The 26,534-nt window shown below is 40.2% G+C and overlaps 2 protein-coding genes across 2 annotated transcripts; one reads left to right on the top strand and one right to left on the bottom strand.

The window, feature by feature from the left end:
- Window positions 1–23: 23 nt before the first annotated feature.
- On the bottom strand, window positions 24–8,563 carry LOC102799330 (progestin and adipoQ receptor family member 3-like). Its single transcript, XM_006795567.3, has 7 exons — window positions 8,422–8,563; window positions 7,800–8,046; window positions 7,447–7,609; window positions 6,015–6,170; window positions 5,694–5,891; window positions 5,452–5,542; window positions 24–2,344 (listed from the first exon to the last, which is right to left on the bottom strand). Exons 2-7 carry the CDS (start codon window positions 7,994–7,996, stop codon window positions 2,202–2,204), a joined length of 948 nt encoding a protein of 315 aa, XP_006795630.1. The 5' UTR covers window positions 7,997–8,046; window positions 8,422–8,563; the 3' UTR covers window positions 24–2,201.
- Window positions 8,564–11,379: 2,816 nt separating this feature from the next.
- On the top strand, window positions 11,380–26,090 carry LOC102799040 (anthrax toxin receptor 2-like). The gene is made up of 17 exons (XM_006795566.2): window positions 11,380–11,698; window positions 13,770–13,841; window positions 15,152–15,223; window positions 15,327–15,408; window positions 15,531–15,635; window positions 16,306–16,374; window positions 17,454–17,534; window positions 17,632–17,692; window positions 19,189–19,284; window positions 20,030–20,099; window positions 22,054–22,132; window positions 22,323–22,418; window positions 23,682–23,732; window positions 24,638–24,733; window positions 24,865–25,038; window positions 25,119–25,199; window positions 25,935–26,090. Exons 1-17 carry the CDS (start codon window positions 11,574–11,576, stop codon window positions 25,971–25,973), a joined length of 1,449 nt encoding a protein of 482 aa, XP_006795629.2. The 5' UTR covers window positions 11,380–11,573; the 3' UTR covers window positions 25,974–26,090.
- The last annotated feature ends 444 nt before the right edge of the window (window positions 26,091–26,534 follow it).

Below are 26,534 nucleotides of genomic sequence, written 5' to 3'. Positions count from 1 at the left end.
CTCACAAACAACTGATTTCCCACCATTCTTTATTCATTCAAATAGTTTAAAAATATCTTTTCACATAGGCACTGAAATAAATATTTCACATCGCAGTAGTCAGTGCCACCGCAGTAACATACAAAACACACAAAGGAAAAACACAACCAAACAGCAGTCCAAGCAGATCAAGCATTTAATGCCAAAATAAAGACACTTAAAAAAAAAAAGAGTGCTTTTGAGTGCTGCCGTCATGACTGCAGCAGTAAGTGCTCTGAAAAGAAAGAAAGAAAACCACACTGGCCTTGGAGTGTAACAGTTTGATCATTTTGTCCTAGTTTAGGCTCAATTGTGGACCCACAGATTGTAGAAGTGCCATTACAGTACAAACAGATAATAAGGCAAACCTGATTGAAGAATGCAAAAACAATACAAACCACCAAAAATATATAACTGTCCAAAAGTACATTAATTTGAAAAAGAAAAGGAAACTGATACATATCAAACTGGCCTTGTTAAAGCAACGCGGTGCAGATTATCAGTATTTTTTCCTTACATTGTTGCGAGAGGCTTCATGATAAAAGGACTGATGGCTGATAACAGATATCTGCTACAGTTGACTGACCTCCCGGGCTCATCACTGAGTGCTATGTTAAGTGCTACTGCTCACAGCAAACCGTGAATTCATAGTCACACGTACCGCTGCTAAAGCATCATTTCCTCAAAATTAAATATGAAGGAAGAGATCTCGTTTCTTCTCGTCAGACTCATATCAGCCACCACATTGAAACTCCTGTGAGTTGTGGTTGATCTGTTTTACAATAGGGCACAATATCAAAACTGGAAGCGTGCCAGTAGAGATAAATGCACTATCCTATAATTTGATCAAACAATTGCAATAGATAGACAACCACAGGTCACTTAGTACCTCTCTAATGAGCTGTGCTGAGTGAGGTAAACTGTAAGTAAGCTACAGCAGGACGACTGAAATCAGACTCCCAAATTATGTAAGATGAGATTGAAGACTAAAAAATATATACCCATCATCTCAATGATAAAAATTAGTTTAGCATTAAGATTAGTCTGTTTCTCTCAGCTGATAACAACAGCTTTGATTTTATATACTGGCTTTGCAACTTTGAAGAGCATTTAAAGTATTTTTTCCCAACATATGTGTTCAAATATAAAAAAATAAAAAAAATACTGCAAGTACTGAGTGACTGTTTCTACCAAAGAGAGGTAACTCGCAGTACCCAAACGGTAACGTTCAGCTCCCTTGGGTTTTTCTGTCATTCCCACTTCTTAATCAAGACATTTCACACAGAACCAACAACAAAACAAGGCAAAAAATAAACAAAATTAAAATAAATAATTGTTCACACAGGCTAAGAAGTAAGATTCAAAGGATTCAAAATACCTATTGATATTTTTTACCGACACTTCTGTACAAAAACTACAATCATAAACAACCATGAGAAAATGATTTTATCACCCAAAAATTTTCTACGAATACAAAAAATACAGTTTCATGCATTGATCTAATAGAGCTCACTGTTTTCTGTGCTTTAGGGGCTGAGTTAGTGTGGCCGACCACATCTAACATCAGCTCACAGTCCTTAGGGAGCAAACACAATCCCAGCACCAACCTCCACCTCCAGTGGCTCTGCTAAGCCGTGGGATGCAGGTACCTTCTCGGCATATTTATATATATGTGTCATTATTAAAAAAAACCCAAAGTGTTCAATCCCTCCAGCAGAGGTTTAGAACAAATTTCAAGCTGAATTTAAGCTGTTCTGAGGACACCTGGTGGCCAAACACTTTACTGACATCCTATATGTTTGTGTCAGCTGTCTGTAATCACATCCGTTCATCCTCCTTTAATGCATGCAGTGGCTGACATGATGTGTTCCTCCATTTTATTTTATTTTGGACAGTTAAATTACAGTGAAGGGTGTCAGACATATTTCTTACTGAGGCTGTGCAGCTGCTCTAATCCCTAATGTGGATTTCAGATTGGGAAGATAATCTGCGAGTGGTACACACAGGTGAGTTGAACAGTGTGATGGAGGGCGTATCATAAAAAAGCCCCCTTATTTCTACCGCGGGTACTCAGAAGTACCTTGTCGTTAGGTTGACAAGGTAGAGGTCACAAAAATACGGTTCTTCTTATTATTGTGTTGTTTTTAGGTAGCTTTACATTGCAGTTACATGATGAATTTCACTTAGCTCTTGGTGGTCTGCGCTGGGCAAGACTGGCTGTGTCTAAAGTGCATGATGTACACAGCTGTCTGATGCCACCAGTAAAACATAGCCACCACAAGTATGTGCCACACCTGGTGGCTGGCACCCAGGTAGTTCAGCTGGCCTGGAAAAAGAAAAAATAAAGTGTAAATATAATGCATTTATTAATTCTCATAATGAAGAACTGTTGTTGAAAGAAGTTCAATCGTTTAAAGGAAAAACAAATAACAGATGGATGGATGGGACGCGTACTCTGTAGCGGTCAGAGAGTTTAATGGCTTCATCGTACTGTAAAATGAAATGTCTGGTGTGTCGTTGTCATGGCGGTGTATACAGTACCCTCTTAATCATTAATATTTCTGTTTCCACATAAATTCACCATTTCCTGTTTAGGTTCATTAAGCAGTTTATTTGACTGGTAAATGGACCGATCCTTATACAGCTCTTTTCTGCTCTGCCAGAGCACTTAAAGCACTTTATATTTAGCATTTCAGAATCCTTTATTAGTCCCAGAGGAAATGATGTGGTCCCAGCTGCTCCAAGACAGTAAGAACAGTAACTAACTCAACTAAATTAATACAATATATTACAAAGTTACAAAATAGCTTTAATTATAAATATCCCAGTTTATATATATATACACAAATTTAAAAACATATGGTTGAATTGATGTGCCTTTCTTATCATATTGACTGCCCAGGACAGACTCGTAGAAAATCCAGAGCATTGCCTGACAATTTTGACCTCTAGTGGGAACTTTTTTTCCTCCATACATTGTGTTTTGTATAATCCACATGAAGATCAAACCATACTTTTCAAAGACAGAGCGGTGAAGTTTAACAGACCATGTGTCTAGAATTATGAACATGATCTGAAGAGGCCTGCACACTGCGAGATCCCAGCAATCTTCTTCAGCAAACTTTATTGTACGCCACACTGCCTGATATACTTATAATAAACAGACCCGCTTGGGTCTGTCATGGTAAAACAAATAAGTTTCTGCTGCAACAAACCTGATTTCCTTCTTTGCTGGAATTGCAAACATTTTGTTTTACACTTACATTTACGTTCCTCCACTCCACTTAAGTTTGTACCAGTCTGTGTCCGTTGATCAGGGTGTCATTTCCTGTCCTACTGGTTAGTTTGTCGACCCAGATCTAGCAGCAGTCACACTGTGACATGTCATCTTACATTCCTGATACTACCAGCTTACTTCCTCAAATGCTTTTTTTTTTTTACTGTAGGTCTCAAGACCATTAAGGTCAATTTCAGTACTCTGTCACTCTCAAAACAACTTCACTCTTTTAAAGCTGCTTATTTCATCATGTATCATGAAAATGGTTCCTAATGTGAACGGGTATCGGCACATAGGTGTGGTATGGATAACAGCTGAGTAGCTTTCATTGTAATTTTCCACTTCTGATCATGCTTTGTGAATCGTGTGAGTTATGGCTAAGAGACATAAAGTAGGGAGATCTACGGCCTGAGAAGCCTCAGAGCACGAACTTCATACCCAGAATGATGATGATAACAGTTTAACTGATGGAGAAGGGTCAGATCAGCTCCTTTTTATATGAAAATGAACCCGACTCGTTCACTGGATTGCCAGATAGAGAAGTGTGATTCATCACTCCAGAGAACACGTTTCCAGTGCTTAAGAGTCCAGTTTTGGCGTAACTTACATCACTGCATGTAATGCTATGCATTGCGATTGGTGATGTAAGGCTCACCCATAAAAACCCTTTCAGTGAAGCTCTATACGCACTGCTCTTGAGCTCATCCGAATGTCACGTGAAGTTTAAAGGTCTGTAGCGATTGACTCTGCAGAAAGTTGGAAACCTCTCCGCAGTATGCACCTCAGCATCCACTGACCCGACTCTGTTAATTTACTTAGCTACAACGCTATCACTTCATGGCTGAGTTGCTGTTGTTTCCACTGGCTTCCACTTTGTACTCCTAACAGTTTACTGTAGAATATTTAACAGTGAGAAAATTTCACGACAGGACTTTTTCCACAGTTGGCATCCTATCAGGTTACCTGGCCAGAGCGACCCATTCTTGCACAAATGTTTGCAGAAGCAGTCTGCATGCCTAGGTGCTTGGGCGATCGTGGCTCAAGAGTTGGGAGTTCGCCTTGTAATCGGAAGGTTGCCAGTTCGAGCCCCGGCTCGGACAGTCTCGGTCGTTGTGTCCTTGGGCAAGACACTTCACCTACCGCCTACTGGTGTTGGCTAGAAGGGCCGATGGCGCAATATGGCAGCCTCGCTTCTGTCAGTCTGCCCCAGGGCAGCTGTGGCTACAACTGTAGCTGCCTCCACCAGTGAGTGAATGTGTCACGGTTCTGGGTCAGTTTCTACCCAGTATTTTGAGTTCATAATGTTTTGGTTTAATTTTCCATCAGGGATTGTTTTCTTGTTCTCTTGTTGTGTTGATGATGTTGATTATGTTTATTATTAGGGTTTCATGTTTCTGTTTATTTGTGTTTAGGATTTGTTCTTCGGTTGTGTCTGCTTAGTATGTCTAGTTCCATGTGTCATTTTCTGTCTGTCTCTCAATGTCGAGTCTGCGTCTTAGTGTGATGGTTTCTTGTTCCTGTTTTATTGTGAAGGTCTGTGTCTCATGTGAGTGTGTTCAGTTTTACCTCTCGTCCCGTTAATGACTCCCACCTGTGTGTAATCTCCCTGTGATTTTCTGAGTGTATTTAAGTCGTGTCTTCTGTGTTTGTAGTTGCTGGTCCGTCTGTGTTTCCACCGTGCTTCATCTGTGTGTTTCCCTGCAGTCTACCGTCATCTGTTTCCGCCCGCTCTCATTCATGTCTAGGTTCGTGTGCTATAGTCAGTTTGTTCCCAGTTTAGTTTAGGCTTTGCTCCGTTTGTCCATTTCCTTTTTTTGTGTTTAATAAACCACCCTCACACCTGTACAAGTGCCTGCGTTTGGATCCTCCTTTATTTTCCACACGGCTCATCTCACTCGCCGTGACAGAATGGGTGGATGACTGGACGTGTAAAGCGCTTTGGGGTCCCTAGGCGGGACTAGTAAAAGCGCTATACAAATACAGGCCATTTACCATTTACCATTTTATACACCTGTGGCAATAGAAATGATTGGAACGCCTGAATACAATGATTTGGATGGGTGAATGCATACTTGAAAAGTTGATATCAAAATCGTTCACTCTGCATAGCCAAAAGCAAACAGACACAAATGCTGCCGCAGACAAGCAAAACTCACCAGGAAAATATCGCTCAGGGATTTTGGTGACGTAGAACAGGAAGGCAGAACCAGCAATCAAGTACATTATTATAACTCGAGGCAGAAACAGCTGAAACAGAGACAGGAAAGATTTATTGTACACAGGGAAAATCCTCATTTCTGGGTTAAAACCATAGTAACAGCATCACAGCAGAAACGGCTTGTAATAAAGCTCTAAAACGATACAGCGAACATACAGCACACAAGCTTTGTTTCCTGACCTGCACAACATCGGAGGTGAAACCACCATTGAGCCAGACCCAGTGGCAGGCAGGAATCGTGCCAACACCTGCCACGCAACAGAAGATTGACATCCGTATCCAACGCCAGTCATTGCTGAGGTAACGAGGGTGGACCTGAGCGCTGAAGACGGCCAGGATCAGGGACAGCACTGTCAGCAGGTAGACCTGCCGCCAAAACTGCAACCAGGGGAAGTAACAGACAATATAAAACACAGCGCAATATGAGCCTGAGGATCTCCAGTTTCATATCTTAAAGGAAAAGGAATTAGCCAGCAACCTGATACTAATGTTTGTGCTTACAGCATTACAATAGAAAGCGTAGAAGATCCCAGGTACATAGCAGCCCAGGATGCCAACGGAAATGCCTGCATAGTCCAACGCCAGCCAGCGGCGGCAAGTCTTCTCCGATCGATGACACGAGAACAGGTGATACCCCACTGAACACAGCATGCAAACCTGAGAGGGAAGCAAACAGCACCAGATGCAAACGTTTTTCGACAATTTCTTTATGTGTAGAGCATTTTTATGCATCCATCAAGCTAATCACATTTGTGACTACACAAAAAACTTTGTGTTCCTTTAACACATGAGTACATTATACCTACATAAGAATCACACTGACTAGTTATTCACTATATTAAAAGATTTCAAACCATTTGCGAGTGAAACTTACAACACAAACAAATACACAGCTAAAATTTCAAAATCCGCTATCTGTCAACAGGAACTCTAAACTTCACAGCTACTTCTACCTACACACCTGGGAAGGTGGCAGTGACCTGAGTGCACCTGTAGCAAGAAACATGAAACCTATGTTAATAGGTTTGTTCAGTCATGCAATTGCACAAAGCTACCCTGGTAAAATAAAACTGCTTCACAAACAATATCTGGAAACAGAAACATCCTATGCCAGCCAAAAGATTCATTACAAAAAATGCACACTTGTTGAAAAAAAAGAAAAGAATCATGAGAAAGTGCTTTATTTTTGCACAGAGAAGTGTCCAGCTGCCTGATTAATGCACTGTCTGGGCATGCCCTCACAGGAATTAAGATGGATTTTTGCCAAGTTTTAACTCCCTGCACAAGCTTTGCCCTGGTGGATGGTGTCACTGTTTGCATTCATACTTGTGCACTGACGACGATTGAAGCTGAGTGTTATACTTGAAGCAAATAAATAGTGAACAACCCTCTCTTTAACTAAATGCAGGAAAGAGAAAAGACTTTAGAATCAGCTTGGGCCATAGACTGCTGATCAGGGAGCAACAATGGCAAAGAATGCCATGAGGATGACATGCAGAGGATTGGCATGACAGAGTAGGATGCTAGCGATAGGATGAGATGGATTCAGGTGATCAGCCATAAGGAGCAGCTCAAAACTGTAGTTTTAGTCGTTTACTATACAAACAATGACAAAAAGCAATTGAACAACTTCAATCTCTATGCAAATATGAGGCAATCAAACTACTAGCAGGCTACTAGTTTACACAGCACTCTCTTTCATATACATTTTGCTTAATGCTACAATCTGAATGACATGTGAATTATTTATCCTGTTTTTTATGGTATTTTTATTCCTATTTTCAACATTATTTTATTGACCTATGGTTATGACTGGAGGGATGGTTATTTTTAAATTAAGAAAGTGATTTGTAATTTTGCAGCGACAAAACAATCATTAAATCCAGCTCACAGGAAGCTCAAAAACCATCTTGCATACATACACACAACTTACCTGGAAACAGAAGAGTCCTATAGCGTAGATGACATAGTCCTCTCTGTTGGCTCCAGAAGCTGGCAGGACAGACAAGAGGTCGTTGACTCCCAGAGAGAAGAACAGCAGGAAACCCAAAAGGTGGCTCCAGATATTCACCGTCTCATTGGACAGAATAAAAATACTGCAAAAGAAATGTGCAGGATGTTTGCATGTGCATGGTTTATGTGCAAATGTACTCACTCAATTTCCCCCCTTCTGGTCTGTAATGCTATATATTTATATCTACAAAGTTGGGCAACTCAAAGAAAGATAAATAACAGTAAAGGCCAGAGGTGAAATGCATAAGCTTGATTTTGCAGTATTCCCAGCACCTTTTCAGGCAGAGTTTGGAGGGCAGGTGAGCCCTGTAGCCGTCTGTGATGTAGGGGTTTTCCTTCAGGAAGAGGGGGATTTGTTCGTAAGTGTACAGTCGTATCCTTTGGGGTATCAGCACCGGCCAGTGCTGATAACTGCCCAGCTCTATGTAGTGGGCAGTCTTCAGCAGCTTCTGGGGCATCTTCAGCAGCATCTTGCTCGGGGCTCCTCTGGCGGTGTAAGGCAAGCTGAGGGAGGCTAAGGCTGCATATGGAAAAAGGAAAGGTAGGATTTATAAGGGAGTGTGCTATGATGGTAAAACAAGTCCTCCTCTATCTGAAATCAGTGCTGACATTATGTTATATCTACAGGATCAGGGTTACCGCCGTTTGTGTGTGTGTATTCATCTATTCTCTAACCCTACCTCCTTAAAAGCTCTTAAATCTCAGCACCACATTCTCAGTTAAGTCCACAGGCTCTCCGCATATCTTTCCCTTTTAAATAAACCCTTTAAAACAGCAAACTAAACACACTAGCGTGCCCGACTCGCACGTCAAACGGTTTGTTATTGTTGGGCCATGCTAGCTAATGCGCACGCTAGTCCGCTAAAGTGATGTGAAACGGGGTTACAGAACTCACCATTAGTCCCACTCCGACTTTCGATGTCCCCGTTCACACAGTTCAGCCATATCTGGATGGCTTTTAACCTGACACGTCAGTAATAATGTTACATTTTAGTGAACAGACACACTACCCGCAAAACCTGTCTTTCTTCTTTTGACGTTGATGGTAAACAATGAAACGGCACAACGCTGCCACCAACTGGTGGCTGTGGAGAATTTCACCCTGCGGTGTTTTATTAAACTTGAAATGAAAACGACAACAATAACAATAATAATAATGATGATGATGATGATAATAATTTGTGGAAATGTATCCTAATTACTGATGTAGGTTAATTTCCTACAAGGCCTTGTTCTCTACAAAGGAATGCATTTCAAACTGCATCTTTTATTTTAGCGGTTTGAACACTTCCCAAGAGGCATCACGCCCAAGCATTGGTGGACCATTTAATTATAATGCCGCTTGTTTATTTAATAAGTTTGACTGGTGACCACACCTAAAAAATACTGACTTTTTGCTTTCTCGCTGAGACTGTTGCACGTTGTTTAAGCCCCGGCCACCTCCCCCCATCTTGCCAGAGTTGTGAGCTACAGTGGTTTGGGCAGCAGGCTTTAGTGTGTGTGTGCGTGGGTGTGCTTAAACTCGGTGAAACTTTGGTGTTCTTTCTTTTATTGTAAGCAAAGGTGTGCCCTCCCTGTGTTAATTAGTTCATCGTTGTGGAAGCAGGTAGGGGTTCTCTGCCATGTTTGTTTCAACAGTTTTCTCCTGTTTTTGGCTAGACAGGGAGCTCAGCCATTGTATTTTGTTTTGGTTAGATAGTTCTTGGCTTGATTTTTAGCTAAAGGGGGTGTTTTGTTTGTTGTTTTGACCATGAAGAAAAGAGCTTCCCTGTGTTAATTTTTACTTTAGTAGTTTTGTGCAATAAATCATGTGCAATCTATTTTCCAGTAGTTCATGTTTTTTTTTCACTTTGTGTTACCCCCCACCCCAGTCAACACTTCGCTTTTAAGTGGGGCGTAACACCAGCATGCCACGAGAAAAAAACAAACAAACAAACAAACAAACCAAAAACTACTGCAGTTATTTTCATTTTCTCAGATCTACAATTCTTACCCATGTTTGTAAATTGTCAAACATCATCCTATACCATAATGCCTGAACGTGACAAATCCTTTAGCAGCTGCTTTACGTTGTTTAAAAATTGTGAAATATTAAAGCAAATAGCTGTTTTGTGATGTTGATATCTATTTGCCAAAATCTCCAAGAAAGTGGTCTTGAGCAAGCCATGATCTTGAACAAAATAAGAAAATTAATGGATGGTCTTGAGCCTCCAGCCTTTCTGAAGGTCTTTTAGTCTTTCTTTGGAGATTGGATGCTTTTTCTTAATCTACTGCCTCTCCAGAGCTCAGACTTCAACATTATTGAAGCACTGCAAGATCATTTTGCTAGAGATCGGAATACAAGGCAGAAAACATCCAAAGAAGAAGCTGTGGAAGTCCTTCTGAAGCCTAAAGAACTATTCCTGAACTACAAGAAAGCGAAAGAGAGTTCAGGCTGTGTAGGAAAATAAAGGTGACCATACCAAATATTGACCATTCAAGCTCATAAGAATTGTACAAACTCTGCTTTTGCCTTTTATACTGTATTTCAGTTTATGTTTGCATGTGTTTCAATAAGTCACTTCTTCTTTTTCCCCATTTCCAAGTAAAATGGGAAATAGATGATGGCTCAAGATTTTGTCTTTAGAAAATTTGGGGTCTCCACTATAACTTGAAACAATAAATAAAATCCAGTTTGAGTTGGTATTATCAGAGTATTGTCAGTAAATAGGAGCATCTAATATCCAGAGCCCTGCTGTCTCCTCTTCCAACCACACCCACATAAAAAATAATAAAATACAAAAACATGGACCATGATCACGACCCAAACAGCCATCACAAGAGAATAGATTCCTCTTCGCTGACGCAGTGACTTTGGTATGTTATTAGAGTTGCATTGTCATGACTTCATCCTCTTGAAAGTTGACACTGGGAAGCCACAGGCTGTGAGGACATCCCTACAGAGAGTGCAATGACACATGATTACAGCACTCGCTCACAAAAGAACTCCAGGAATGAATTAAAAATGTTTTTAGTCTCCAAGATTAAAGCTCCTGGGGGGCTGGTGTTAAAGACTATAAAAGTTTATATATACTGTGTTGGAAAACAAAGTCTCCGTGTGTCGCTGAGCAAAGGTGGGGACTTAATTTCAGCACTTGGAAGGAAGATGCAAGTGTTCATGCAAAACAACAAATCAACCCTGCGCACCGAGGGCGTTGTGTTTGCATTTTCAATTGTTTCCATCTGGAAGAGATTTACAAGAGCACGATGCACTTGTTTGAGACACGAAGCATAAAGTTCATCTCATGAAAGGGTGATTTATGAATCAGTTAGACCTGTATTACAACAAGACACGTTATTACCGATTACTCCGAGGGGGATTTTCTTTTCTTTTTGCTAAATCTTGAAGCGATTTAAGTAGGAAGAAGAAGGGACTCGTGTTTATATAGTAGAAAAGGCTCCTAAAACAAGCTCAGCCGAATGTAATATTTCAAAATATGTTCTTTTTTACTCATATCAATGTAAAAACGTCTCAAATACCCCAAACAGGAAGATCACTGAAGTTATCTTCAAAATAAAAGTTGTTAAAAAGTTTATCAGGAAAATGTTTTTGTGAATAAATATTTTTACACTACCGTACTCTTTTGCCTACTCACGCTTTTTTTTTTTTATTAGTGTCTAAATATGTAATGCAAAATAACTTCAACATGCTATCTCTTAGCGTCCCTATAAACGCTTAATTAATTAATAACATATAAGCCATTTTTGGCGAATAAGGAATCCTGGAAGTGCAGAGGGAGGAAGCTCTCGTCTCGTCTCATTGGCAGTAGTTTGACAGCGTCACTGTGAGCAGCTGTGCGCCCTGCCCATTTTATTTCATGATCAGCATGCAGCTTCAAGGGGAAAATACCAAATGCCCTCTCACACCACTGATTCAACATGTGAGCAGGGATGAAACAGTGAAGATTAGAGACTATCCTTAACCGCACTGACTGTTTTTATTTTTTATTTTATTTGTGTTTTCCAATTCCCAAACACGTTGTTGATATGTAGCCTGAAGCACAGGTTATGGATCGCATGTGGATATGGTGCAAAATCCTACTCCTTGCAATTGTTTGTGTGAGTTCGTCATCTCTGGAAGAAGAGGACGCTTCTTGCGACGGGGTGTTTGATATTTATTTTGTTTTAGACCGGTGAGTTACGAAGGCTAGCCTGTTTTACCCGTGCATTAATTCATTAATTAATTAAATACTTGCTACCCCAGGGCAGAGACTTACTCAGTTCTCTCCATGTATGGCTATGTTTAGTTCCTCCTCTGGTAGACTGCAGGAGTGACCACAAAGTTCACTCTTATTATGCTGTTATTCCCAACAGCGACAGATCAACCTGCTCCCCGCTTATTCTGTGTCTGCATGCACCAGAGAATAAACAGACCCTTCACCTCTTCTGTTTATTCTGCCCCTTGCAAATGTAGTAACTTTTGGAAAACATGATGTAGTCAAATTCTGTCACAGATCTCTTTGTTTTTACATTTTATCCTTGCATCGGACTGTGTTATTGTCGTTAATGTTAAAAGTACAGTGTTGTGCGAAAGTCTTGAGCCACCCCTCATTTTTCTTACAGTTTTCCTACTAGTTTTGAGCAGTAGATCTCCAGGCTTTCTGGAGGTCTTTCAGAGTTTCTCTTTGGACACTGGCTGCTTTTTCACTCATTTTCAGTCCCATTCTTGTACATGTCTAGTTATCAGAGGGATGTGTTTTTTTTTTGTTTGTTAAGCTACTTAACACTGATCTCAAGCATAAAGGGGGATCTAACTGAAGGGATGAACAAGACAGCCTAAAACAGAGCCACTTTTACTACTTTGTTACTAGCAACTTGTTGTAAAAAGATAATTTGCGTCCCTTTCTTTATCCAATTCTACAAAAAATGCAGCAATAAGGTGGAAAGGAAAGGAAAATAACTTTTAACAAAAAACTTGACACATTTTAGTTCGGTGTGCAGTGTGTCTTTAAAAAATAACTATAAGAGGAGGCTTAAAAGCTATCTACAGCAGACGAACAGTATCTGAAAGCCGTATCTTTAAGGAACAGAAAATAATCCAGCAAAGACCTGATACAGGGCCTGAGAGATAACCCTTCAGTCAGTGGATCTACTGTTCACTGAAGCCCCATCAGAAATGATCTCAGTGGAAGGGTGGCTAACAAGAAGGCATTCTTAACGAAGGGAAAGAGAAAAAAAAGGCTGAGGTATGCAGAATTATGCAAGAACTATACAGAAAATCAATAGCAACAGGTCTTATGGAGTGATGAATCTAAACCTTTGGTTCAAATTTTTGCCTGTATATACAGAGGAGGTCAGGTGAGAGGCACAACACGGAGTGTCTACAGCCATCTGTAAAACTCGATGTAGTCTCTGTCATGGTTTGGAGCTGCATTGCAGCCAGTGGTGTTGGAGATCTTTCCAAAATTGATTGAATTATGAACAAAGAAAAACACCATCAGATTTTGAGCGACCACAAAATGCCATCTAGAAAGCATCTTATCAGCAACAGCTTCACTTTTCAGCATGACAAAGATCCCAAACACATAGCCAGTGCAGTAGAATTTTACCTGGACAGAGGAAAACACAGTGTAACAGTATAAGCCATGGATTGGCCTCCCCAGAGCCTGGACCTCAACATTATTCAAGCAGCGTGGAATCATCTTCACAGAGAACAAAACAGAAGGCAGCCAGCATCCAAAGAAGAGCTTTAAATGCTCTTTAAAGAAGCCTGGAGAACTAATCCTGAAGACTACTTCATGAAATGATAAGACAGCTTGACTAAGAACAACTCAGGCTGTGTTTTAGAATAAAGATGGTCACACTAAATATCGACTTCAAGTTTGTTAGAACTGCGTTTTATACTGTATTGAAACATTTTCCTAGTAGAATATACAGAAAAGAGCAATGGTGCAAAGACTTGCACAATAATAGATTTCTATTAACTGTATTTTTATTTCTGTTTGTAATTCATATGTTTATGGAGTAAAATACTACACAAAATGCAGAATCAAACTATATATGTGTCTTATGCAGAAAATATAAAGCACATAAATAATTTCTGATTTATTGATTAATTGATGGAGCTCCCCATGTGTTTTCATATAACTCTATTGCAGTTGTGAATCCTTGGTGATAAAGCTAAATAATGCTAAATGAAGTAATATTTTAGCACATTGTTTGGGTGCATTTGATTTTTCACTCGGCCGCTGCCTGTTTTTGCAGGTCAGGCAGCGTGTGGGGACACTGGGATGAGATCTATGGATTTGTGGAGCAGCTCACCAGGAGGTTTGTTAGGTGAGTAGCTGTTTTTTGCCAGTATTAATAGCAAACAGATTAATATCTCCTCATTCTCTGTATAATAAATTACAGAAAATAGTAAAAAAAAAAAAAACTTAATGTAGAACATTTAAAAGATGCTTTCGAGTGCCCTTCAAGCACATACAAGAAGTTGAACAGAGGAAACAGAGTCAGTGGTTGAAACAGTAGTGGCTAGCAGAAAGTAGGGCATGCCTATTTCAGGCACTAGACATCACACAAGGCAACCAACTGCTCCAAAACCCCTCTGGGCAATAGCACTGAGGGTGTGTGTGTGTAATATCTTTAAGTTTAATAGCAGACTGCTAAATATAAGAACCAAACATGCAGCAGATGTTGAAGGTGGTGCCAACCACAACTGGCAGTCCTGTCCCCCTTTCACAAGGCACAGGGATAATGGCTCACTTCCCCATCTCAAAACTCTCCCATGTTATTAACATTTATTAACTGATGTTTTTTTGTAACAACCAGCTGCACCACTGTGGCACAAACCGCTTTCCCCGTCTGTCATCATAGCATAATGTGGTCCCGGAGACATCTACTGTAGCACAAAATAGTTTGTGTACTTTGGCAGGTGTTTAAATCAGGGTCAGTGTGGACAGATTTCATCAACACAGGCTACATGAAGCTTCGCAGCTGCAAAACTTAACGTGCGTAATGGTAAATTGCCTGGTTTGTCATTGGGACCGTTGTGCGTTCTTCGTCTTGCCGAAGACCAGTTTTGCGTGTAAAGGGCTAACCCTGTCATTAGTGAACAACCTGCTCTGACACTTGATTAGTAAAAAGATGGCAAACCCACGAGTACTGAAGCTGCTGAAAAATCTTTTCTCCTCCTCTCTCCACCAGTCATCCAATAAACTCAAACTGCTACCCCGTTTCATTATATAGTATTGTCAAAGAAGGGTGTGGTGAGACAACTCGTTGGCCTTGTGGCTGGTGTGCAAGTCCCTGTTTTGTTAACTAATGTCACGGATTGATATTAATGCGAGACTCTGTGTCTGCTTTGTCACCATCTTTGTGGTTTTCTGTGCGACGTCTTATAATATAAAGTGACTCAATGCCGTTTTAATTGACTGTTAAATTTTTGTTTGACAGCATGTGTATTATGTGTGCATGATAGCATGTGAACATACAAAATGTAAGAAAGTGCTTGCACTGATACCGATGTGTTTTTATTTTAAGCAAGACTGGAATGCGTAATCATGATATGATGCAAAATGACGCCAATATGTGCTAACATGTAATATACATTTGTGTATTCACAAAGTGTGTTTGTGTGTGTGTTCCAGCCCCAGGATGAGGGTTTCTTACATCGTCTTTTCAGCTAGAGCTGTTGTAATTCTCCCACTAACTGGAGACAGGTATATATTTCCCTTTTCCTTATAATCCTTCTCCTCCACTTCACTCAGACAGTAAATCTTTCTTTCTTTTCCTTTTTTTGAAATTGAATTGCTTTTGTTTCAGATCTAAGATAGATGAAGGCCTGGAGAAGCTGAGCCAAATCACACCTGCCGGTGAAACGTTCATGCACGAAGGTTTGAAAGCGGTACGCGCTCCTTTCTAGTATTGCAACTTCCTGCCATGCATTGTTTTCCTTACAGATGCTTCCTTTGATTGTTGTTTGTTATTTTGGGGCTTTTTTATTCAAATAATCTGTATTTTTGGCAGGTATCACAGCAAATGAAGTCACAAACTTCACCATCATCCAGTATTATCATAGTTCTTACTGATGGCAAGCTGGACATCTACCCGTATGAACTGAGTGTACAAGAGGTAACACACACACACACACACACACACACACACACACACACACACACACACACACACTAATGGCTTAATGGAAGTTGCTGTAAATGAGGAGCTGGATGAAATGTTCTTTCACGCAGGAAGGATTTGAAGACACTTGATGTGCTAAGTTTTTGTGCTATATCATGTCAAAATGTGGGTTGTGAGCATATAGCACAGTTTGTGAGTGCAGTGAAATCTTTTGGGGCTGGGGTTGTGTCAGGAAGGGCATCCGGTAAAAAAAAAAGAAGCCATATCAGATATGCAGAGCCATCCTCTGTGGTGGGGACCCCCCCTTGCGAATAAGGGAGTAGCCTAAAGCAGCTTTGACAGCATGGCTGTTTGAAGAAACACACAAATTCACATACTTCTCATACCCTCTTCTCTGTTTTACTCTGTTACAAATCTCAACCAAAGAAAAGTTGAAAGGCTCAGTTTGTTCCGTTTGTATCGTGTTGCATGAACCGGACAAGCTGCTGCTGGCTGGACAAACAAAACTGTTTGCTGTGAAATCTTAATCGTAATTTAAAATATACAGCATTTGCTGCAGCTGAGCTGTAACAATAAAAAACACTACTTTGATGTTTTATAAGTCACATGGATTCACTGTATGTCTGTAGAATCATGGCTTAAGTTTTCCTCTTGTGATTCCCAGGCTATGAAAGCCAGAGAGTTTGGAGCCAGAGTGTACTGTATCGGGGTCATGGACTTTGACCATAGCCAGGTAGGTGTGGGGGCTTCATTTTCTACCTCTTCCATACAGCACTGGGAAAAGAGAACACTCTCAAGGCCTTGATACTGTTGCTGATATTGTTTCTTGTTTAAACACCTTTTATTTGTCTTCCTGAGTAAATATACGTGTCAGTGTGCGAAAGCTTCAGTGGGCTGTTGTTTCTGGCCCAGATTTATCGACACACCTCGACCCCTTTTGCTTATCTGTTCGTGTCAATCCAAAAACCTCCAAAGGGCTGAACAGCAAGCAGCTGTCAGGGATTTGTAGTTTGTGGTTCATGATACATTTGTTCCTGTAAAAAAACCAAAAACACTAAATACATTTTCTCAGGCAGCTTATGTGAAGTTAATATTTGTTGGGATAGGCTGTGATTTCTTCCTGTGCAAGTATTGAGTGGTTGAAAGAGACGATTGTGGTGGAAAAGAAAAAGCAGGAAATCTTGTGCAGCCGCAAACTCTTCTGCTGACTGCAGTGACTGTAAGCAATACAAAGGGGGGAGGAAAGCTGTTGTTCTGTTGTGTTTTTTTCCGTGCTAATAAGATTTACAGTCCAATGCAAAATCTATAATTACATTTGCTGAGAATCATAAAATGATCTAAACAATATTTCAATTAATGTGGCATCTATTGCTGAACATCCCCAGCCCTGTTTATTTCTGGTTGATGTTTCAGCAGTCTGAATGACATTATTCTTTGTGTAACATGAACTAATACATATTTAAAGTGCTTAAGTTTACATAACATATAATCTGTAATGTCTTCAGCAGTCAGAGGGCATGGCTGATTTTCTGCCCGCTGACTGACCGACGATCTGTGGTCTAAAGGAGGAAGTAATTACATCATTCTCTAATTGAATAAGGCCAGGCAAACTTCCTGTTCTGCAATCGTTAAAGCAGCAGATGAAAGCTTCAGCCAGCTCCCCAAAGCTTTAATCTCCTAGTAGCAGACTTTGCCTCCCTAAATGCCCAACCACAAGCCAAAAACCTCCCTGAGAAGCAGAAAGACATGAGAACAGAAATTTGAAATGCTTTTTGTATCAGTAATCTTTTGTTGTTTCCACTTTGGCCACAGCTTGCTGAAATAGCCGACGGCAGAGAGCAAGTCTTTCCAGTTGTGTCCGGCTTTCATGCTCTCAAAGACATGGTGAACTCGGTGAGGTCACGCGACATGCAGCGACATGCAGTAACGTTCACGTGCAGGCTGTGGCATGGCGAGCTTATGCAGAGTCTTGTATCTCTGTATCTCACAGGTCCTGAAGAAAACCTGCTCTGAGGTTTTCACAATTGAGCCGCGGAGTGTTTGTGTGAATGGTAAGTTTAATCAAAGTAGTCTTAATGTCTTATATATATATATATATATATATATATATATATATATATATGTAGACCAAAGGGTGGCCCGTGGCGTACCATGCAACAGATGAGCTTCTGAATTATTCCTTTTATATCACATCAGTGGTTGGGTGCAGGTGCTTACTAGGATGCGCTATGGGAAGAAGACAAGTTGAAGGAGACAGTGTGATGCTTTGGGCAATGTTCTGTGTGTAAACCTTTGGTTCAGCCATGTAGATGTTACTTTCACACGTAGCACCTGGCTAAGCATTGTTGCAGGCTCTTGCCTCTTTCAGCAGGATAATGTGCCCAACCACAAAGCAAAACTGGTTTCAAGAAAGGTTTAAGGAGAACAACAATGAGTTTAGGTGTTGACTTGGCCTCCAAATTCCCAAGATCTCAATCCATTTGAGCAATCTGTGCTGGACAAACAAGTCTGATCCATGGAGGCCCCCCCTCGCAACTTACAGGACTTAAAGGATCTGCTGCTAACATCTACATGCCAGATACTACAGCACACTTTCAGAGATTGGCATCTATGGCTCAACAGGTCGAGGCTGTTTTTGCAGCAAAAGGGGGAACATCACATTGTTAGGCAGGTGGTCGTAAAGTTAAGCCTGATGGGTGTATATATAAGCTGGGAGCTAGGTAAACAACAAGGCACAGGAGGGAGCAGAAAAGCAAGGAGCCGACAGTCACAAAGGAGGGAAAAGAAGCAAGAGTACAACTTGAATGAGACACAAGAGAAAACTTATTTTTTAAAGTGAAATGAGAAATAACCAAAAGGCAAAATCATTGAAGGACAGAAAGAACAAAAAACAAGAAGAGGGAGGACAAAAAGCATTACAGCATAGACAGCACATGGGAGGCAAAACAGGGAAACACTGAAGGAACTCAGCAGGCATTAAAAACACACAAATACTCAAGCACCTTTACTATGAAGCAACTTCAACATACCCCGAATCTTTTTCCATGATCTGGAGTCACTCACGTGATCAGTAGTCTGGCTAAGCATTCACACAAATGTGTTTATCATATTTAACTCATTTCACCAGTCACAAACATGGACAGGTCTGCTTGCAACACCAATTTTACAGATTAAAAAAAAAAAAGAAGATTATTAATGGAGAATTACTTTGTCAGTAGGCACTGGATAAAAGCATATCTTGGTAAGAAGTGAACTTCCTTCACTGTCAACCTGGATAATAACAAATCCAACTTAGTTTTAGTGGTAGTACCGGCGTTTGGAACTTGAAGTGAACAAAATAACAAAATCTTAAGGAAAATGTTCCAAGAATAATAATGAAGCCAGAAGACTCAACAAAGAAATCCAGGACCCAGGATGTGGCTGAAAGCATCGCCTCACAGAGTCACTTTACTTTGAACACAATGTTTCATGTTTAATAATTATTGTTTTTCTTTGCTGCCATTCAAGTGCACTGTCAGGGTAATGTGATCTACCTGATGTTTCCCAGAGTCTTTCAATGTGGTCCTGAGGGGAAGTGGCTTCAGCGGATCAAAAAGGATGGACAATGTACTCTGTTCCCTCACCATCAATCAAGTGACCCACAGTCAGTAAAGTACACACACTTATGATTCACACACCTGATGCATATGCATAGATAGCATTTAGATGCCAATGCTAAAGATTCAGTCTTCGCATTGTTAAAGAAGTGAAACAGTATCACAGGTTCACTGCACACTGATACTGTAAAGCACTCGAGGATTAAAGTGAAATTCCGAAGTGAAAATGTGGTATAGTGTGCAGATCTCTGGGGGCTGCAGTGGAAAATCAGAGTCATGACGTCCAGAAGCAAACAGTGGCTGCTATTTATTGACTTCAGCCAGAGAACAGAGGAGATATTATGAGAGCAGAGTGCTCGTGAGCAGAGGGAGGGACAAGGAGGGAGATGATCTGTCTCATTAGTCCATTACCAGATCAATGGCACAGGGTGGAGTTACTGAGAGGACATGAGGAGATAACACAAAGCTGTATCTGGATCTCTTGTGTTTACTTCTTTTTGCAGTCGAATTACAAATTTTAAATTGAATTTATTCAGTCAGTATGTCACAGAAAACAGCCAAACAGCTTAATGCTTCTTCTGTTTGTAGCATCTCTCAACCTGTGTAAATACCAAAGAAGTTGCACAATAACATTAAGATTAATTAATTTTTTTCTAACTTGCCATATGTAAAATTAAATGATGAATTAAATGATGTGTCTCTGCTACAAGAAGCCAAAGCAGCTAATTAAAGTAGAAAAGTATGGACCTTTTTGGGCTTGCAGAGTTCATCTTTGCCTCCTCTTCCTTTCAGCTGAAAAGCCAACAGTAGTGAGAGATGGGTATCTGCTCTGTCCAGCCGTTCGTCTAGAAGAGGTCGGACAGTAAGTCAACACACACGCGAGCACAAACACAGAGTGTGTGTAACAAAAACCGGAGCCTATTGGTGCTTATTTGCCCGCAAGAGACCTTAATGAGATACGTCATTAGGTTGCACTGCCACTCTTATTTGCAGACAATGTAGAAGATAGAGCTAAAATGTTCGATAGAAGGCAAAGGGGGCTAAAATAACTTGTTTCTGTTATATGATGAACTATGAGGCAACACAAAAGGTCCCGTATTAGATAAATGACAATTATTTTGTATTTTGAAACATGCAAAGCTATAATGTAGAAAAGTCCCAGGATTATAAATATGGTTCTACACATGAATGTAATAGGTTCACTTTAGGTGTGGCAACATTTTCAAAAGCTGATGCATAAAGCCTCATTATGAACACTAACATGTGTTCATAAACTTGTGCATGTCACCTCAAGGCACTTTAAATGGTAAGAACAAGACTTACAGTACATCCTTAATTTTTGCATTCATTTAATTAATGTAATTAAGAAGGGTAAGTAGCAGTCAGGTGATAATGCACTTGATTAACTGATTATTAGTAAGTCTGACCACCTCTAGAAGTTCTGCAAGTTTGCTAGTCTGAAGGTGTGTGTCAACACAAAGGTCAAAATCCTGGGATGAGTGGACATCCCAGTATATTCACCCCAATGTCAGACTGTGCAATAATGACAGCTCAGTTAGAAAAAGACTAAGCGATTGGGGCTCGTTGCCAGGACAAATGCCTTTGTCTACAATAACAACATGCCACCTCTGCTTAGGTTAGCAAAGTTGCATCTAGACAAACCACAAGATTTCTGGAAGAATGTGCTTTGGACAGATGAGACCAAAGTGGAGATGTTTGGCTGTAATGCGCAGAACCACGTCTGGCGAAAATCAAACACAGCATATCAGCACAAGCACCTCTTACTCACTGTCAAGCAAGGATGGTGGTGGAGGAGTGATGGTTTGGGCACTGGACCATGGCATCTTGCAGTCACTGAGTCAACCATTAACTCCTCGTTATACCAGAACATTCCAGAGTCAAAGCCGTCTGTCCGAGAGCTAAAGCTTGGCTGAAATTGGGTCAATGATTGCAAGCAAAGCAGCAAAAGAAAAAAAACAAGGTGTTCAGACTTGAGTGACATGCTGTGTTGGGACCTTAAGAAGACTGTGCTTAAACAAATGCCCCCAAAACTTTAAATGAAGCAATGTTGTAAAGAAGTGTGGGTCAGAATTCCTCCACAACAATGTGAGAGACTGATAACATTATACAGATAAGAATTTGTCATTGCTGCTAAAAGTGGTTGTACAAATGTTTGTTGTATAAAGAACCACGACGTGTACTTAGTTTTTTACAAGACTGTAGTTCATCAGCATTTCTTCATCTGACTGACGTTGAGATTTGTTCTCTGAAAATGCAAACAGGCACAATGTTTACAGTAAAACTGTGTCAAAGTGTTGGATGAACAGAAGCCAGGCTGACCAGCGTGGCATTTAAAGAGTGAGTGAAGGTTGATTTGACTTCCACACTTCAAACAGTCAATCCCTCTCTCTCTACTTCTCCTCCTCAGCCCTCACAGCTGAAAAAGTCTCAGTTGGGTTGAACATGAAGTTAAAAAAGCATTTGCAAAAGCAAACAACCTTTAGAAATAAGGGAGTCTGGTCAAAACTTGATAAGAATATGAATGATGGTGACTCCCTATTGCAGCAACTCCTGGTTCTTAATAATAATTTGATGATTTGACATTTAATTTACAACCAACTTTCCATCTTTGGTGGATTTAATCAGCCCCTTGACACTATAATTATATTTAAATCAATGCATTTACATGCTTCATTTGAGACTACCCCACACATGTTTTACTATGATTCTAACTGCAAAAGTGCCAATAGTGTCACACTGAGCTCTGAACAGGGACTAGATCTCATGATGTGTTCTGTGATTCTGTTTATTCACAGATCAGTTGAAGTGCTGGTCAGCTTAAACCATGGAAAGTCCTACATCTACAGTCCCATGAGCATCTATGCCACAACATGTGTGAGTAACATTAATTCTGTATAACACGAACAGTTTTGAAGGCGTTACCTGCATGCATGATGTCACACTGCCCTCTGTTATTTAATTTAGATACAACACTTTTTTGTGTAGGTACAGGAGAGCATACTGACGTAACTATGAGAGATTACAGAATAAGATCAAATAATGTTGTGTTGTGTGTTTTCTGAAGTCAGATGGGACCTGGGTGCTCTCGTTCCTGTTGGCTTTGTTGCTGTTGCTGGGCCTGGGTTTGCTCTGGTGGTTCTGGCCTCTCTGCTGCACCGTGGTGAGCTTTGTCCTTGTGCATTTTTGTACAACAAAACTCATTTTGAAGGCAGTCGTTTTCACATCAGCATATAAAAAAAGAAAAAGAAATACAAAAGGACACAGGAACTAGTAAATGTAGTGAAGTGTTTGAGTCGGAATGAAATGTTGTGGAATTGAATGTCCAATGAATGTAAAGTGAAAGGTACCAGTTTGAAAAAGGGCCGTGTGCACTATAACCATAAATGTTATTATTTGGTGCACTGAATAAGCTTAAAGCTCATTTGCATCTGCAGTCCCTCGGCAGGTTAAATGCAAAAGATCACAGCGATGAGATGTCGCATAAAGAATAAATCACAAAACACACGTCTCGTATGTTTTGGCCATAAGCACCAAACACAAATAAACAGGCATCAGTGTTAACAAGTCTGTCATGGTCCTGGGTCATGTGACCCAGTATTCTGAGTTTCTTGATGTTTTTGTTATTCTTTTCAGTCTGGTTTCATTTCAGTTTATCTAGTTACATTCTGTCATGCCTAGATTACAGTTTTAGTTCATGATTTATCAATTCCCAACATCCCCATCTGTCTCATCCCTGTGTGAAGTTTTATGTGTCAGATTGTCATGTTAAGTCTTCGTGTGTTTATCTGTCTTGTTTCATGTCCAAGTTTTCTTTGTTTGTCAAGTTCGAGTCAAGTCTGGGTCTCGTCATGTTTCCCATTTTATTTTGAAAGAGCCTTGTGTTTTATGTTTATTGTATTTAGCTTCACGTCCCCTGTCCTGTCATTATGTTAATTGTTGTCAGCTGTTTTCCCCATGTGACTCTTCCCTTGATCATTCCTTATGTCTATTTAGTCTGTGTGTTTCTGCTCAGTCAGTGTCAGATTGTCTGTTATCCTCACCTCATATTTTCATAGTTTCCGTTATTGTGTCACTGTGTTTCACAGCCTGCCTAGTTACTCTGTGTTCATAGTTTTTTCATGGTTCTTTCACAGAGTGTCATAGTCTTTTTAGTTTACACAGTGTTCTTAGTCTCCTTAGTTTTCCCAGTTTCAGTGGTCTCTAGTGTTTTTGTCATGCCATCAGCCACAATAAAGGCTCGCTTTATTTTTGGAAACCTAGTTCTGTCTCCACCGTGTCTGCTCGTGGGTCTACCTCATCTTCACACCGGTGCACCCCGCCGTGACAAAGTCTGCAAATCTTTCAGCAGATACTTCAGTCTGCTTTCTGTCAAAGATATATGCCATTATTGTTGTGTATAATATTTTTGTTTCGTTTCTCGCAGGTCATCAGAGACCCCCCTCCCTCTCGCCCCCCTCCTCCACCCCCTGTGATTGTGAGTACTCCACTGACTGTTTTTTTTAAAGCCATATTTTCTTTTTCCAAGGACTTCATATCACTGAAGGGACGCTTTGATTTTTTTTTACCACCCGTTGCCATTTTGGCAGTAAAAGCAGTGAGAAAATCCAATTTTGGGCAAATACAGAAGGAGCGTAGGTGGAGCTGGGGAGAAGGAGCCAACAGAAGTGGTTTGGTGGCAGATTTTATTCATCGAGCATGAGTCAGAAGGCAAAGTTCTCTCATTGTAAAATAAATAAATTAGAAAATGCAGTTATGTTTTTGCATGACAAATATCCCACCACTGCAGCTGAACCTTTGGTGTAAATCCACTGGATCTATAGATTATAGACTGATCAGCAACACAAAACCTTTCTCTCTCTGTTTTTAATTGCTTGATTAAAAAAAAAAAAATGGAAGTACTTATTACAACGAAGCTTTTATGCTTATTACATATAAGTCTTCAGGCTCTCTTTGTGGATAAGCATCTACTGACTACATTCATGTACTTCATCTAATCCAATCATTTTCAACCATGGTGGCATAAACGTTTTCCTGTGTGAATTTTGTGAAGAAATTTATCATGCAGGTAGATTTAAGTCCAAATTTGGAGTTATTATCAAAAAAATTATATTATCTTGTATGTACTCAAAATTTCAAGTTTTATTTCTCAAACTTCTGAGTAATTCTGAGTTATTAAGGCGAAATTTCAAGATACTAACCTAAAATTTTGTCTCATGGTCGGCAGTTTTGTTTTTTGTTTTTTTTTTTTTCCCAGTGGCTACACTGTCGCTCTTTAGCTCAATATAAAGTATTTAGCAAAGGAACATTTTAGAATAGTACTATATAATTTTGAATATAATAAAACTTTATTCAAATATTTTAAAAAAAACTTTGTTTAAGGAGCCAGAAGAAGACCCTTTGCCCAAACACAGGTGGCCTACAGTGGATGCTTCATACTACGGCGGCAGGGGTGCTGGAGGGATCAAACGCATGGAGGTAAATTTAAAAAAAAAAGAAGAAAAGAAAAAGGTTTTACTGCTAAGCTTGTGTTGTTGATTTGCTAATGTTGCTATAGTGAAGATGCAGTAATGTTAGCTGTCTCAGTCAGTTGTGCCCACATGTTGCAGGTGCGTTGGGGCCAGAAGGGGTCCACAGAGGAGGGATCCCGGCTAGAGAAGGCCAGAAATGCTGTGGTCACTATGCCAGAGGAAGTGGAGGAGCCCATCATTCCTCGACCCCCACCAAGGCCTCCTCCGGTCTACAACCCCTCATCGCACTCCAAATGGTACACCCCCATCAAAGTGAGATAACGATCTCTTTAATATTTAGGTCCTTTGTAAGTTGCCTGTTTTGTAATGTTTTTGACTGACTTTGCCTTCAGGGACGTATTGATGCGCTGCTGGCGTTACTGAGAAGACAATATGACAGAGTGGCAATCATGAGGCCAACACCTCAGGACAAGGCAAGAAATATCAGCAGCATTATTAAAAAAGCTTACGAGAAACACGGCTATCAATTCAGCATGTTATCATATAAAAAAATCTCATTACATCCAGCTGGACTGTCACCAGTCTGTGAGTTTTGTCAAAAATATTCAACCATCAAATTGGTTAGATCAGTGATCCACCCTCTTGATCCCCCAGTGATTTGATTAGATAACAGATAATAATAATATAGTGCCAATCTTGCTGGGGGTTTTTTTTTTTTTTTTTTATGTGCACAACAGATAGATAACAGCTTGCTGTATCAACTCGCTTGTTATAAATAACAGTTTAAATGCCAACGCCTCCAGAGTGTGTCATGAAACAGCGCACATGAGCTACAGGCTGCTTAATGGTTTAGTTTAAGTCTTATTTTGAGACTTCACGTGGATTTACTGTATCGATCCTCTGTCAGCTGAGCTGCTGGGGAAGCAAATTGGGCCTTTTCATCATAAATTTTGGGGGGCTTTGAGTTCACGCTTTTAAAAACCTCTCAGTGGGCTTAGAGCTTAATAATAGATGTGTTATGAAAGGTTTATTGTAGAGTATTCCACTTTATTTTAAAGCAGTTTTTGTCTTTAGTGGTGCATCAAGGCTTGGGTGGGATAAGTTGTGCTTTTTTACAGCATGTTGAATTTAAAATCACTTTACATTCCCACTTGACTGCGGTTAAATGTTTAAATCGGACTATGGCGTGTCTCCTTTGTTTTCTCCAGGGCCGCTGCATCAACTTCACCAGAGTTCAGAATCACTGATGTTCAAACACGAGGCTCAGTTTTCCCGTTTTCCTGCCAGTTTTGCCAAAGATGACAAACATGTGCGATCCAACATGAAGAATTGCTGTGTATTGTAAATAAACCTCTTTATGTATATTGTGGTGTCACAGTTGGCTTTTTACCTGACATTGTGCCTGACATTGTCACCAGAATTTGTATTCGGCTGCAGAGTTTTGTTTTTTTTTAAAATGTTTTGTCCTTATATGCTGCAAGGTGTTCGTACAACACTAAAATTAAAGCTACTAGAACACAAATTGATTAACCCTACTATTTGTATTCTGTGTTTTACAAAGAAAACCCAAACTAAAGGAGTCTCCATGCATCCTGTAATATTGAAACAACCAGCCATTTAGGGTAGCAGGAGCATGCACTAGCTGTCATACAGCTAACGGCAGGGTGAAGTAGCCAGTCTGTCCGAGGGCTAACACAGACATTAAGCCATTCATACCAGTATTTCAAACTGCACGCATGTCTTTGTGCTGTGGGAGGAATGTTACACAGGCACATGGTGTAATTAAATTACATATCTCTCTGCTACAA

This window comes from Neolamprologus brichardi, chromosome 7 (assembly GCF_056152115.1).
Source record: "Neolamprologus brichardi isolate AB-2024 chromosome 7, ASM5615211v1, whole genome shotgun sequence".
Lineage (NCBI taxonomy): Eukaryota > Metazoa > Chordata > Actinopteri > Cichliformes > Cichlidae > Neolamprologus > Neolamprologus brichardi.
This window is presented reverse-complemented; position numbering and strand designations above follow the sequence as displayed.

Coding starts and splice junctions, on each gene's coding strand:
- LOC102799330 (XM_006795567.3), bottom strand. CDS start 7,996: ATGCTGCTGAAGATGCCCCAGAAGCTGCTGAAGACTGCCCACTACATA. Junction 7,610..7,799: donor TCCAAACTCTGCCTGAAAAG/GTGCTGGGAATA, acceptor TTTCTTTTGCAG/TATTTTTATTCTGTCCAATG. Junction 2,345..5,451: donor CCCTGAGCGATATTTTCCTG/GTGAGTTTTGCT, acceptor TTCTTTTTCCAG/GCCAGCTGAACTACCTGGGT.
- LOC102799040 (XM_006795566.2), top strand. CDS start 11,574: ATGGATCGCATGTGGATATGGTGCAAAATCCTACTCCTTGCAATTGTT. Junction 17,693..19,188: donor GCGGAGTGTTTGTGTGAATG/GTAAGTTTAATC, acceptor GATGTTTCCCAG/AGTCTTTCAATGTGGTCCTG. Junction 25,200..25,934: donor GGCCAACACCTCAGGACAAG/GCAAGAAATATC, acceptor TGTTTTCTCCAG/GGCCGCTGCATCAACTTCAC.